Genomic DNA, 12,762 nt, shown 5'->3' with positions numbered 1-12,762 from the left:
ATTTAGTTTTTATATTTATAATCAACAACTTTAAATCCATAGTTTTATATTTTTTCCCATCGTTTTTAATTCCATTATGACATTCGCCAGTGCTTCTTGGGATTGTAGTTCATGCTCTCATTAAAGACGTTTAGTTCACAGTCTTGTACCTTTATCTTTTTGCCTGATTTTCAAATACTTTTTAGCTTCAAATCAAAGTTTGTAATGTTTTGATTTACCTCAGATCTGGTTGATTTGATTCATGGTTTAGAACTCTTTTATGGAAGATTTAATGAAAACCCTATGGAAAAACATAATTGTAAAAATACTTTCGGAAATGAGACGGCTGAAAAAGTTGGCAGGCACTGTTGTGCTCTGTTGGAAACTTTTGTGCAATACTTTTGTGCAAAAAATTCTGTAACTGAAAATTAGGATTTGCATCATACTGCATCCCTGCCACAACATGTCAGTATAAATCCAAGACTGCCATATCTGCAAAGCACAACATAAACAAAAAATTTCAGAGTGAACCTTTAATTAATAAATTAATACTGAACACAGTCAAGCAGATACTTACACATTATAAGTTCTGTCTTTGTTTAGCACCAGTCCTTCTAAAAGCCAAAGTATACTTTGGTTGTCCGCACTGCTGATCGCTCTGCGCACAGTATGCATGACGCAAATTTCGCCACCATCACAGTCTGAGTCCAGATTTTCTCGACACACGGACAGTCCTCATCTGTATGTATTGTCTGTGCCAGCTGTTGACAGTACTAAAAGAGTATCACAAAGCAGTCATGGTGTTGGTGTGCATGCATCAAACACATTTGTTTTCATTCTCGGTCAAAAGAGTATACTTTAAAAGGCAACTCTGTTGACCGGGTGCGGTCTGATCCAGAACGCAGAAAATGTAAGTATACCTGGGCCTTGAGTCACACAGTGATCTCCAGTCAAACTGGAATGCTTGTGTTATTAGAGGGAGTTGAGGTAACACACTCTTTTGTGGAACATAGGCCTCTCCAGTCAAACTCCAGCCTTGGTTATGCCCACTCACTTTTGTCAAAGTATTACTCTCTCATCTTCACAAACACATATAGACAGACACACACACACACACACACACACACACACACACAAATGTATATCATTGCGGGGACTCTCCATAGACTTCCATGCATTTTATGGATTTTATACAGATCTAACGATAATTTCTATCCCTAACTCTACCCCTAAACCTAACCCTCACAGAATGTTTTGTTGCATTTTTACATTTTCAAAAAACATCGTTTAGTATGTTTAATAAGCCATTTCCCTCATAGGGACCGCTGGCTGGGCCCCACAAGGTAGGTGATCTCAGGTTTTATTATCCTTGTGGGGACATTTGGTCCCCACAATGTAGTATAAACATGTACACACACACACACACACACACACACACACACTTTTATGCGCTAATCAAAGCAAGCTTATTTAGTCCTTTGTAAAGCATTTAAGGCCTAATCCTAAATGCTGTGCTTGTGGCTTTGTTCTCTTCTCAAACACAATTAGAAGATAATATATAAATATATACATACTGCAAATGACATGCATATGACGGCTTCATTTGAAGCCCGCTTAGGTCATTAGTAACCCAACAGGGCGCTACAGAGCCGCCGGTCCCTTTCTGCCAGTCGACCAGTGGAGATTTATTTGATATTAACTCCCTAATGGCCTAGCTCCTTTTCTGGTAAAATATGCACAAAAGTCCAACACGAACACTGCCATTCAGTTGAATGCTTATTTATTCACTAAACGAGGATCTAATGTTCAATGTTCCCTGGACGCTAAGGTAGTTCTGGGGGAGGAAGACTTCCCCCTACAGCTATATAGATCATTTATTTTACACATAGCCCGGTATCACACACTGGGCAGCGAGGGGAGAACAACGGCTTTATGAAAATCAGAACAGTGAGTGTTACAGCGGACATTAAGAGTTGGAGGGGGAGAGCTGTGAATGGAAGTGGAAGAGGGCCGATCGAGGAGATTGTTGCAGGAGAGAGAGAATGGCTCTAGCCCGCCACCCACAAGCATAGCAGGCTGTGCACGACACCCCTCTGATAGGAAGCAGGCTTACACTTACCGAATCTTTTGAACTCTTGCAGCCTCTCTCTCAATGGCAAATGGTCTTTATCTCAAAGTTTTGTTTCAACATAAAATTCTTTAATATTGTATAAACACATTAAGTATAATGAATATGCTCTTTTACTAAACTTCTTAATTTAGTTATAATGCTCATGAGGCTGGGGGTGAGATTGTGTTGGTAAGTCATCAATGGTTTCATGTGTTTACCCGAGTCTTGAGATTCAACATTTACAATGAGGTACTGACCCAGTGGTGGTCACATTGAAATGAATACCCTGTAAGTGCAAGGATTACTCTCATAAACTGTATCTCACCACTACTCCTTTAAATGCTTTCCATCAATACATGTCTAGGAATTTATTATACCTAGCTAAATTATCCATTTTTATTTTACAGTTTTTCTTTTTATTTCAAATTGATTTTTCTTTTTATTTATTATGATTATGTTTTTAATTATATACAGTTATTAATTTATTAATTATTTAAAAATATGTCATGTATTAGAATTTTATAATAGTTATTATAAAATTAAATCACTAATTATAATTAAGATATTATTATTATTATTATTATTATTATTATTATTATTATAACTACCTACCAAAAACAATCAGCCTTAAAACAACCAGCATTTTAAGCAAAAAACTTATTTTAGAATGACTTTATTATTATTATTATTATTATTATTATTATTATTATTATTATATTTATATAATTTTTTTTAGATAAAGCACCTTATAGGGAGTTTGAAATTTAGATTACTACGGGACAACCTGGTATCAAAGCATTCACTACAGTGTGTTTAGCACATAAAGAATGGTTTTTTGAAGGTCTGCTGGTAATGGATTACAGCAAGAATGGAATAACTGCAGGAATATGTTGTGGCAGGTAAGGAATAACTATAGGTAATGAATTGTGATGTAGGGAGAGCATTGTTGAAGGTAAGGAATAACTGTAGGGAAGGGATTGTGGTTGGTAAGGGCCACTGACTGTGGGCCCCTGGGTGTGTGTGTGTGTGTGTGGCGGGGGAGACAGACTCTGACAACTGCACGATTCACTAAGTTCTCACCAGGGGAGAGAGACAGATAGTTTTAATGTGTATGTGTGTGTGAGAGAAGGGAGTGAAAGAGAGAGAGAACACAAATAGAGAAAACGAATATTCCATATTCAGTATGGGTTTAATATTCATTTGTGTATGTCTGGATCAGCAGGTAGGAAGATGAATGAGTTTGTCTGTGGTAAATATATAGACCAGGGGCAATGTGACAATTATATAAATCTGAAAATGTCCTCGTGAGTGAGTTTATGGACACAAAGCCTATTCTCAAAACTTTGCTTGAGGGTTAATCCCTGAAATATCTCTTTCTATAAAGCATTGCGGAAGTAACTTTTTCTTTGAGCACCCAGCATATGCCCTAAAAATATTAGCCACTCTGAATTGATCTAGAATTCATAAACTTTTAAATGGAAGATGACTCCATCTTAAAAATGGAAGCATTAAACTGATCACCTAAACTTATGGGAGACACTTCATCCTTTTCACGCTTATAGGGAAATAAAGCGATCATATGTTAATCGCCATCAATAAATCATTGGGTGGCCATGAAGTCATCTTGCTGGTGCCAAACTCTCATTTCCCAATAGGACCACTCTAATTGATTTAAATGCTTCGTCCTTGCGGCAACGCTAATGCTCACTTAGTAAGGGGTCTTTAACATTATTATTATTACCGTGATTGCGTTTTTCTCCATTTCCTATTGTAAGATAAGAGTCAGAATCTCTCGCCCAAAGCTGAGAAAATAATTCTTAGCATCTTGGAACAAACAGGCGAAACCCCCCTACCCCTCGCCTCGCGGCCCAGAGCAGACCCCCTCCTCGCGCGCTCATCTCCCCGTCTCCATTTTTGCCACGTTCAGCCCTTAATTTATGCAAAATTAATTGATATATCTTTTATAATTGATGTGCTGTAAAATTAATGAGTAATTTATGTAATTAGTCAATTAAGGATAATTCCAACATATGTTCAATATGCCCAGAAGGTGCACTTTACAAGTTGTTATTTGTCCAGGAGTTGAATGTAGTGGAAACCGTCTAATTAATTTCTTATGCATATCAGCATGTTGTCTACTTAACACCGCGCTTTGTGGGAGCAGGTTTAATATTGATCTAAACAACACGGCGAGGAAGAACACGCTCGCGCCCCCGCCACAGCATTTGCTGGGCCTTCCAAGTTGTGCCACGCGCTCGACATGATCCGTGTGTCAAAGGCGCTTATAAACACACGTTATTCGTCAGCGGTCTGTTGGTAAAGACAAGTTGCATTTCAAAAGACGTTAAGCGCGGGAGATAATGGCGCTGTGTGAAATATGCATGCGACTTGCTCACCAATGACCCTTTAAACTGGAGAAACACCGAAGCTCTTCAGGAACATAATGGGGAAGATCTGTTGGCTAATTAATTGACACCGTTTTGAATATTCATCACTAATATAACCACTACGCCTTTAATTATATTGTTGGACGTCTCTCTCAGGAAGGTAAATCACGGAAGGCTTAATTAATGTAATGTATTCTCGACCCGCCGGGAACCGGAGAAAGAAGGCGCCTGGTGGGACCGGCGCGTGACACCTGGCCGCACAAGAGCGGCGGCGCTTTTGTTGTTCTGTGTACAAGAGTACCTGTTCTCGGGGGGTTGTGTGGAAGTGTTTATCCTTGAGAAATACGAGCCAAGTACAAACAGCTTGACGGGTTGATTTTGACTCCGCGCAGCCCTGAGAAAAAACTGGCGCGCGCCAACACGTGCGCATTCATCTTATTTCTAATAACACATATTTTTTACCTGAAATTACTCAAGTGAGAGCAATTATGAAATAATCCAATCATTCTTCTTACATGTGTTTATGTAGGCCTATTACCAGGGTCAAGTTTATCCTGAAATGTATGGCGGATCGTGTTTTTCAATAAAGAAATGATATAGCCTATATATAAAATAGGCTATTATAAGTGTCAAATCAACTTATACAGAATTAATTTTACGTAACAGAGTTTAGGTAGATTGATCTTGATAAATAGAAGTTTGTGCAGTAAATTACTGTAAAGAATGTGCATAAGTAAATTATACTGAAAAATAAAGTAAAAATAGAAATAGAAAATTAAGTTAAAAACAAAATGTACAATACGAAAAAATGAGCACTCAAATGTCTGACTCCCCCCCCCAACAACCCCCTCCCTTATAAATTAGCACTTGCCTCAACTGCCTGCTTCTTTTCTATTTTTAAACCTCTCCAGAACAGATAATGACGATTTTTAAATGAAGTCTGAACTTTATAAAGTCTGACGTTTATTTATTTATTTATTTATTTATTTATTTAGATCTGTACAAAGTTTGCCGTTTAAAATTATTCAATTTACTCAACAAAAACAATGTCGATATTGATAATTCACATCATTAGCATTTGACTGTGTGCTATCATTATCAGACTCAGTAGTGAGCGCGCGCTTCTTTGCCTCTGATTGGTACAGATGAGTAAGGATAAACGCACATGAAGTCAGACCCTCCCCCTATTTACCCCTCATTCGTCCTAAAGTCAGTGTCATCATAATAAAGCGCAAGTAGCAGGGGGTCGGAACCTCTGCCATTCTTACAAAAGAGTCGCGGGTCCTCAGTGCCTAAAAGCAGAGCGCGCGCATCCTCCGGGAGAACTTCTCGCGCTCTGAGAGGACGCAGGTGTCGCGCCCGTGAGGAGTATCACTACAGAGGTAACTTTGAACATACTTGTCATTGCCTTAGTCCTGTGGATTTTGAACTTGTAACAAGAAGGTGAGATGTTATGATGCTAAATCAGATGTGACACTACAGGAACAACAGCTAAATAAATCAAAGCAAAGGTAGAGTGGTGAATGATAGCTCTTCTGTTTAAATGTAAGCAATGCCAGCTTACTTCTGACTGACACTGCATAGAATTTCAAAAGGAGAAATAAAGATTGCTCAAGCCATGCCTCGGCCAGGCAAGAACTCCTACAGTGACCAAAAGCCTCCGTACTCCTACATCTCTCTGACTGCGATGGCTATCCAGAGCTCCTCTGAGAAGATGCTCCCCCTTAGCGACATCTACAAATTCATCATGGACCGCTTTCCGTATTACCGTGAGAACACTCAGCGCTGGCAAAACTCACTCCGTCACAACCTTTCATTCAATGACTGCTTCATCAAGATCCCTCGACGCCCCGACCAGCCTGGCAAGGGCAGCTTCTGGGCCCTGCATCCAGACTGCGGAGACATGTTTGAGAACGGAAGCTTCTTACGCCGCCGAAAGCGTTTTAAGCTCCTGCGGGTGGAGCATTCAGCTTGCAAGAGTGCCCCCGTGCTCCATTCCTACCATTCTCACCACCATGCACAACATTCCTTACATCAGTCCCACCACCATTCAGGGAAACTGGGCATGGGCCATCCAGACTACCTGGGCACCATGGGCCGCCTCTCACACTTCCAGAGCTATACGCTCAGTGGTGGGCAGAGCGGCAGCTTTAAGCACCCCTTTGCCATCGAGAGCCTGATTGGGCGAGACTATAAAGGAGTGATGGCCAGTGGATTGCCCATTGCCTCGGTTATGCATCACCTTGGTTACCCCATGCCTGCTCAGCTCGGTGGCATGGTCAACTCTGTGTGGCCGCACGTCGGCATGCTCTCCGAGTCAGTTCCAGTGTCATCAGACTACCCACCGTTTAGTGTGGCGGTGAAGGGGCTGTACCATCACCCGGGGACCCAGAGCATGCCTGCCGTACCCATGCCCATTAAACCCACTCCAACTCTGGGAGCAGTTCCCTCATTGACTGGCATGACACCGGGAGTTACGCAGCTATGCCCAAGAACAACATCCCTGATGGAGAGAGAAACAACAGCTCTTACAGAGGAAAAGAGTGGAGCTCTACATGCCGCTCTTCTACAGTCCTGAAGCCAAAAACGACATTCAGGAGTTAGGGTATGTAGAGCATGCTTTGGGGACAGCTGTGGACTCTTTAAATCTGACTTGAGCTTCAGCAAAATTTCACTTGCCAACCTTTTCCACGGTTGTCCATTGGGAGAGGATTAAACAAACAGCACTTGATTACTTCTGTACTGCACTTTAAGAACTATTAAATGTGCGTTTCTGGCTGTGTATATCAGGCAGTTTATATTGTGCAGAGTGCAGATTGTATTATAATATGCCTCTGCAATTTTGCAGTTTTCTGCTTTATGTAGAATAAGGTACGTGTTGTAATAGCCATGTTTTTTCTTGGTAAACATCTAGATGTAATGTTGTGGATACAAGTATTTTTTTTGTGTGTATTTCACCAAGACAAGATGTAAAAGTGTACAAGTTTTTTTTTTTTTGTTTTTTTTTTGTACAAATGACTGAAAAAGCAAAACATCTGATAGTGTTCTCCCTAGCACTGTATATGAGATATACATATCAAACATTTTTAAACACTTCAAATTAAGCCTTAGAAAAGTTAAGACTACAGAGACTGTATAAATTAAATTTTTAAAAATTTGTTTGCAAAAATGATGACATACATGCATGTGTGTCACAGTTAAAACAGTGAAGTGGATTACAGTGTGTTGGGGAGAAAGACTGTCATAAAATATCCCGAAGTGAATTGTGCAAAATTGTAATAATGTAAAATATAAAATGAATTTATGTTAAAATGTAATATAATAATTGTAATATATTATTATATGTATTATGTAAATATATGTAGAATATTATCACTTACAGTATTGGGATTGCACTTGTGGTATTCACTAACACAACTAAATATTTTATGGAAACAGAAACAATCAAATGTACAATTATAGTGATTAATACTAGGCCTTAAATGTGCTGTTTTAAAGTGGCATGTAAAAAACAACAACGGAATGCAGGCTTTTAGGACTAAAAATACAGTATTACTGTGTGAGATTTTTTAAATTGAATATTTTTACATTAAAATCAGATATTTGAGTGAAGTTTCTGTGCAGTGATTGCATTAAATTTGTCTTTCCTTCTTTCTTTCTTGACTTCTTCAGCATTTGTTTGTACCAGAGTAACACTACTTCTCTCAATTCTGTAAATTCAATTATGCACTTGTATAAAAAAATTAAAGTAATTTATGTAGCCATCATAAAATACTTTAAAATATGCTGTAGTGAAGAATATATGGCATTCAATTTACTTAACATTTATGGAAACCAACCTTTATAACTAAGAATTGGAAATATATATTTTTTTGTATTGTATTTATAATTTGTGATGCATTTACAATGCTGTGATCCACTATGTGAATTCATTTAACAAATCCAAAGAGACACATTTTAAACTGTCTGAATTCTGACAGGCAGCGGCTGAACATAAACAAGTGCAAATAGCTTGACAGTAATGGTTTCGCTTCCTCACCAGTTTTGAACATTAAGACAATTGTTGCTCCAAGGCATAAAGAGGAAACTGAAACATTGAATCTGTTTGCTTAAACTACAGAAAATATGGCACTGTCCAGCAGGGAAGGATCAAGCTTGCTCATGCAGTGCCTCTCACCTAATAATCCCGTTGTTGAATATTGCATTGTAGTGCTTCGAGTCTGATCTTCACTACTTTTGGTAATGAGTATTTTATAGAAATTTCCAGTAAGGGCTAATAAGAGTTCTGCAGGACGTGGTTGGTGATGGCTGCTTTGACAGAACCTACCTGAAGTTTTAATAACAGCTCATGTTAGATGTAATATTCAGAGGATGAAAAATGAAATTTCAGAATTACTGTATTTGGTAAGTCCCCCTTGTACTTTAAAGACAGCATGCACTCAAGCTGGCATGGACTCGACCAGTTTATCCCCATGTTATCCCAACATGAATTGCGAAGGTTCATAAAAGAGTGTTTTGTGTCCTCCAATTTTTAAATACATCTAGTCTTCTGTTTAAGGTATCAAACATGGAAGTTAAATTTAACACGTTGTGTGCTGCTGGAATTCTCAATAACATTTTATTGGCCTACGTAAAAATAAATGAATAAAAATGAAAGAATAAAGCATCGGTTTTATGAAAATTGAACACAGCTATAATAGCACCTTCTTGATGTGTTGATGTGTGCATTGACCTGGAGGCTTGGTTTTTTATTTTTTTTATCTAGGTTATAAGAGTTCAGCTTTTTGGACACTTGTTGCTCTATACTTCACCAAAAATAATTCCTTACTTCTTATGTAATGTCTTGATTATGGCAACATTTTCTTAATGCTTTACTGTTTAATCATGTAGAGTTCATCAGCATACCAAAAGGCAACATGACCAGAAATGCACTTGCTATTACAGTCTTTTTCAAGGCATCAATGTAGTTATGAAGTTATGATTCAGGATAGCGTATAATCAATTTAATTAGCAACTTATACATTGCCAGTGGTAAAAAAAATCAACAGATTTCCTTGCCTTGTGTGTGTGATGCTGTGCTTATCACATAAAGCACTGGGGCAGACGGCCTCATGACTTCAAAAGCAGCCGTTTGATAAAGTTGTTTTGTCCTACTCGTCTTCACATAATTTCACCTTTGAAGTTGAGATGCTGGTCCTCTTCAGAACACAAAAGCTGCCAGTGAGGAGGCCATTGAGAGTGTCACTGTTTAGCATGGCAAAGGCTCTCTTAAACGTCTTAATACATGTGCTGCAACACACCAGGAGTGAGCTGAACCTGCCCTCTGAACAAATAAGATGCACAAGTGACTGGCTGATGTGAAAACTACACTACACCTCATCTTAGTCAATGAGAATGAACTGTCTCAGTTTCTTGCGCTTGTTTTCCTCTTCATCTGCAACTGATCCCTGCCGTCTCTCTGTTCATTACTCTCTGGATTCATTACTGTCTGACATTACCCATCTCAATTTCTAGGCATCTAAAATTAAATAAAATTTGTCTTTTACCATAAGCAGCTACAGTACAGTGTAAATTTCAAACAAAATGTGACATTGTGCATATGTATATATGAAAGGGCTGTTGTAAATTAAACATTGCCAAGTGATTCAGTGCAATAGAAAATCTCTCCTCTCATTCAAAGCAAATATGTGATCATATCTTATTGCAATTATCATTATTGTCAAGTGCTACGACTTTGCAATGAGAGAGATACGCTAAAGGTTTTTTCATCCAACCCTTGAGTCTTTTAAATATGAATTGTCTGGAAAGTATGATGAATAGGAATGAGGTCATCGTGAAGTTGCTGGTCTGCGGCTTGTTGAGGGGCAGAATTGGTTATGAGATATTATTGCTAATTACTCTGACTTCAACAGGGGTGGAGGTGACACATTCTACATGCTCGTCTTAATAACTGCAAAGACCTCGCCTTCATAATGAAACGTTTAATTCATGAAGCTTCTCGCCACCGTGCACCCCAGCAACAGCACAGCAACTTAGTATTTTATCAATCTTTTATACATTTTAGAATTCTACACTCAAACTGAGGACAGATAGGTAATGTTACCAAAGATATATTGACTTAATTCCTCAAAACACACAAGTAAACTGAAAGATTCACTGTTTAATTTGTCTCTTGAAACAAGAGGAGTTTTTGTCTTATTGTTGAGATGGTGTCATCATATTTGGGTATGTGAATGTGCTCACCTCTGTCACAGCACACTTACACCATTCGATTTGCATCACTTTGCACTTATAGTGATGAAAACTGAATATAAAACATTGTTTCCAGTGTGTTTAATTTCTGTGAACTAAAAAGTGTTAACCGATGACTTAAAAGTTGGGCGATTTAAGAAAAAAGTAGTTAGAAAGAGATTTAAACCTGGGTTTTCAGTACGGCAAAGTTGTCAAAAGGTCTATATTTCAGTAATGATAAAATTTGCAGTCAAAGTCCAGTGCAAATATGTGTTTTCTCTAGCTGAGGTTTTGATTGCTCGTTTCAAACACCTGGATCAAACTCCTCTTAAATTCTATTCATTTTGCGAATTCTATCCTCCAAAGTAAATTTTCTCTATCATCATAATTTTTGTGATAGCTCTTGGGTAAGCAAGCCAACATAATCAAATCATGTAGGGGCATTTTGTCACATTTTAATGGAGGCAATATTTGTTGGATAGAAGAATGGTTTGATCATTTTGTTACCTTTTCCATTTTTTTTGTTGTTTAATGAATCTCTTATTCATTGTAAAAAAGTCTGACAACTAGCCCCTATCTCCCCTATATAAATATCTGTAAGATTTTCTTTTAAATCTAAATGTATTTAAATAAATTGATTAAGGATCTGTTTAGCATTATAGAAGGTAAAAATGTTTGTTAAAGTTGATAATGAATGTTATTATAAAGTGGGTAACACTTAACATTAAAGGAATATTCCGGGTAAAAAAAACAAAAAGAGCAAAAATCTGGGTTCCAGTGAGGCACTTACAATGGAAGTGAATGAAGGGGGCAATTTTTGAATGTTAAAATACTGACTGTTTCAAAAGTATAGCCACAAGACGTTAACAATATGATTTTAGTGTGATAAAACAACTTACTAACCTTTTCTGTGTAACGTTATAGTCAATTTTATAACATCGTTGCCTTGACGATGTAATGTCAACAATCCCTAAAATCCTAAAACGACTGTAAAAATGACAATTTAAACAACTTGACAGCTCAAACAGCTTTTATCACATTACTTCACATTTCTACTTTTGAACCCTCCAAAAATTGGACCCTTTCACTTCCATTGTAACTGTAACCCAGATTTTTGCTTTTATTTATTTTTTTAAAGAAAAGGAGGGACAAGTCGAAATTAATATTTGTGGTAATCAACATTATGCGATGGAGCTTAACTTGTAGTAAACCAAGAATATTCCTTTAATGTTCCCTTTGTTAAGGGTTTATAAGGGGGTTCATTAATGACTAATAAATTAATTCATTTACAAATGCATTATAAATCATTGATATACAGTTATAACCACATGAAAGGGGTGTTTATTTGCAATATTGGTAACACTTTAAATTAATGTTCCCTTTGTTAAGGGTTTATAAGGGGTTAATGACTAATAATTAATTTACATATAAATCATTGATATATGGTTATAACAACATGAAAAGTGTATATATGCAATATTGCTAACACTTTACATGAATGTTCACTTTGTTAAAGGTTTTTAAAGGGGTTCCTTAATGACTAATAATTCATTTATAAATGAAACATTAAAAAAAAACAACGACAAAACCAATGACAAACATTAAAAACCAACTATTTTAATAAAGTTCAGTATGGTTTAATGGTCATCAGGTTAATTATAAAATATATGCTCAGCATGAAGTCCAGAAAAGTGTATTGTAGAGGACTTTAGGCAAATTGGACTAGGTAAGTTGGGACACCGCTCAGAGTAGCACTATTCTTTTGACATCAAAGTGAAAAGGAAAGTGACAACACAAGTAAGTCAAGACATTATATTAATGAATGTAAACACAAAGCAGACTGTAGCAAAATGCCAAATCCTTCCTTTTACTCTCGCTAGAATAATATATTTTTTGCTACATTGTGACATAAATCATGAATTGGGGCATTTTATGTTTTTAATTAATGTAATTGTGAATACATGTATTTATAAAGCATTTATAACATACATTAAAATGCGCACTATTTGGCAATAATTGCACGCAAGTCACCCTTTTTTCATATTGTTATAACCG

At 37.3% G+C, this 12,762-nt stretch overlaps 1 protein-coding gene across 1 annotated transcript; it reads left to right on the top strand.

Moving 5' to 3' along the window:
* The first annotated feature begins 5,786 nt into the window (after positions 1–5,786).
* Positions 5,787–7,990, top strand: LOC127424316 (forkhead box protein B2-like). Its single transcript, XM_051669385.1, has one exon. The coding sequence runs from the start codon at positions 6,095–6,097 to the stop codon at positions 7,052–7,054; it is 960 nt and encodes a 319-aa protein (XP_051525345.1). The 5' UTR covers positions 5,787–6,094; the 3' UTR covers positions 7,055–7,990.
* The last annotated feature ends 4,772 nt before the right edge of the window (positions 7,991–12,762 follow it).

Source organism: Myxocyprinus asiaticus, chromosome 33, assembly GCF_019703515.2.
Source record: "Myxocyprinus asiaticus isolate MX2 ecotype Aquarium Trade chromosome 33, UBuf_Myxa_2, whole genome shotgun sequence".
Taxonomy (NCBI): domain Eukaryota; kingdom Metazoa; phylum Chordata; class Actinopteri; order Cypriniformes; family Catostomidae; genus Myxocyprinus; species Myxocyprinus asiaticus.
This window is presented reverse-complemented; position numbering and strand designations above follow the sequence as displayed.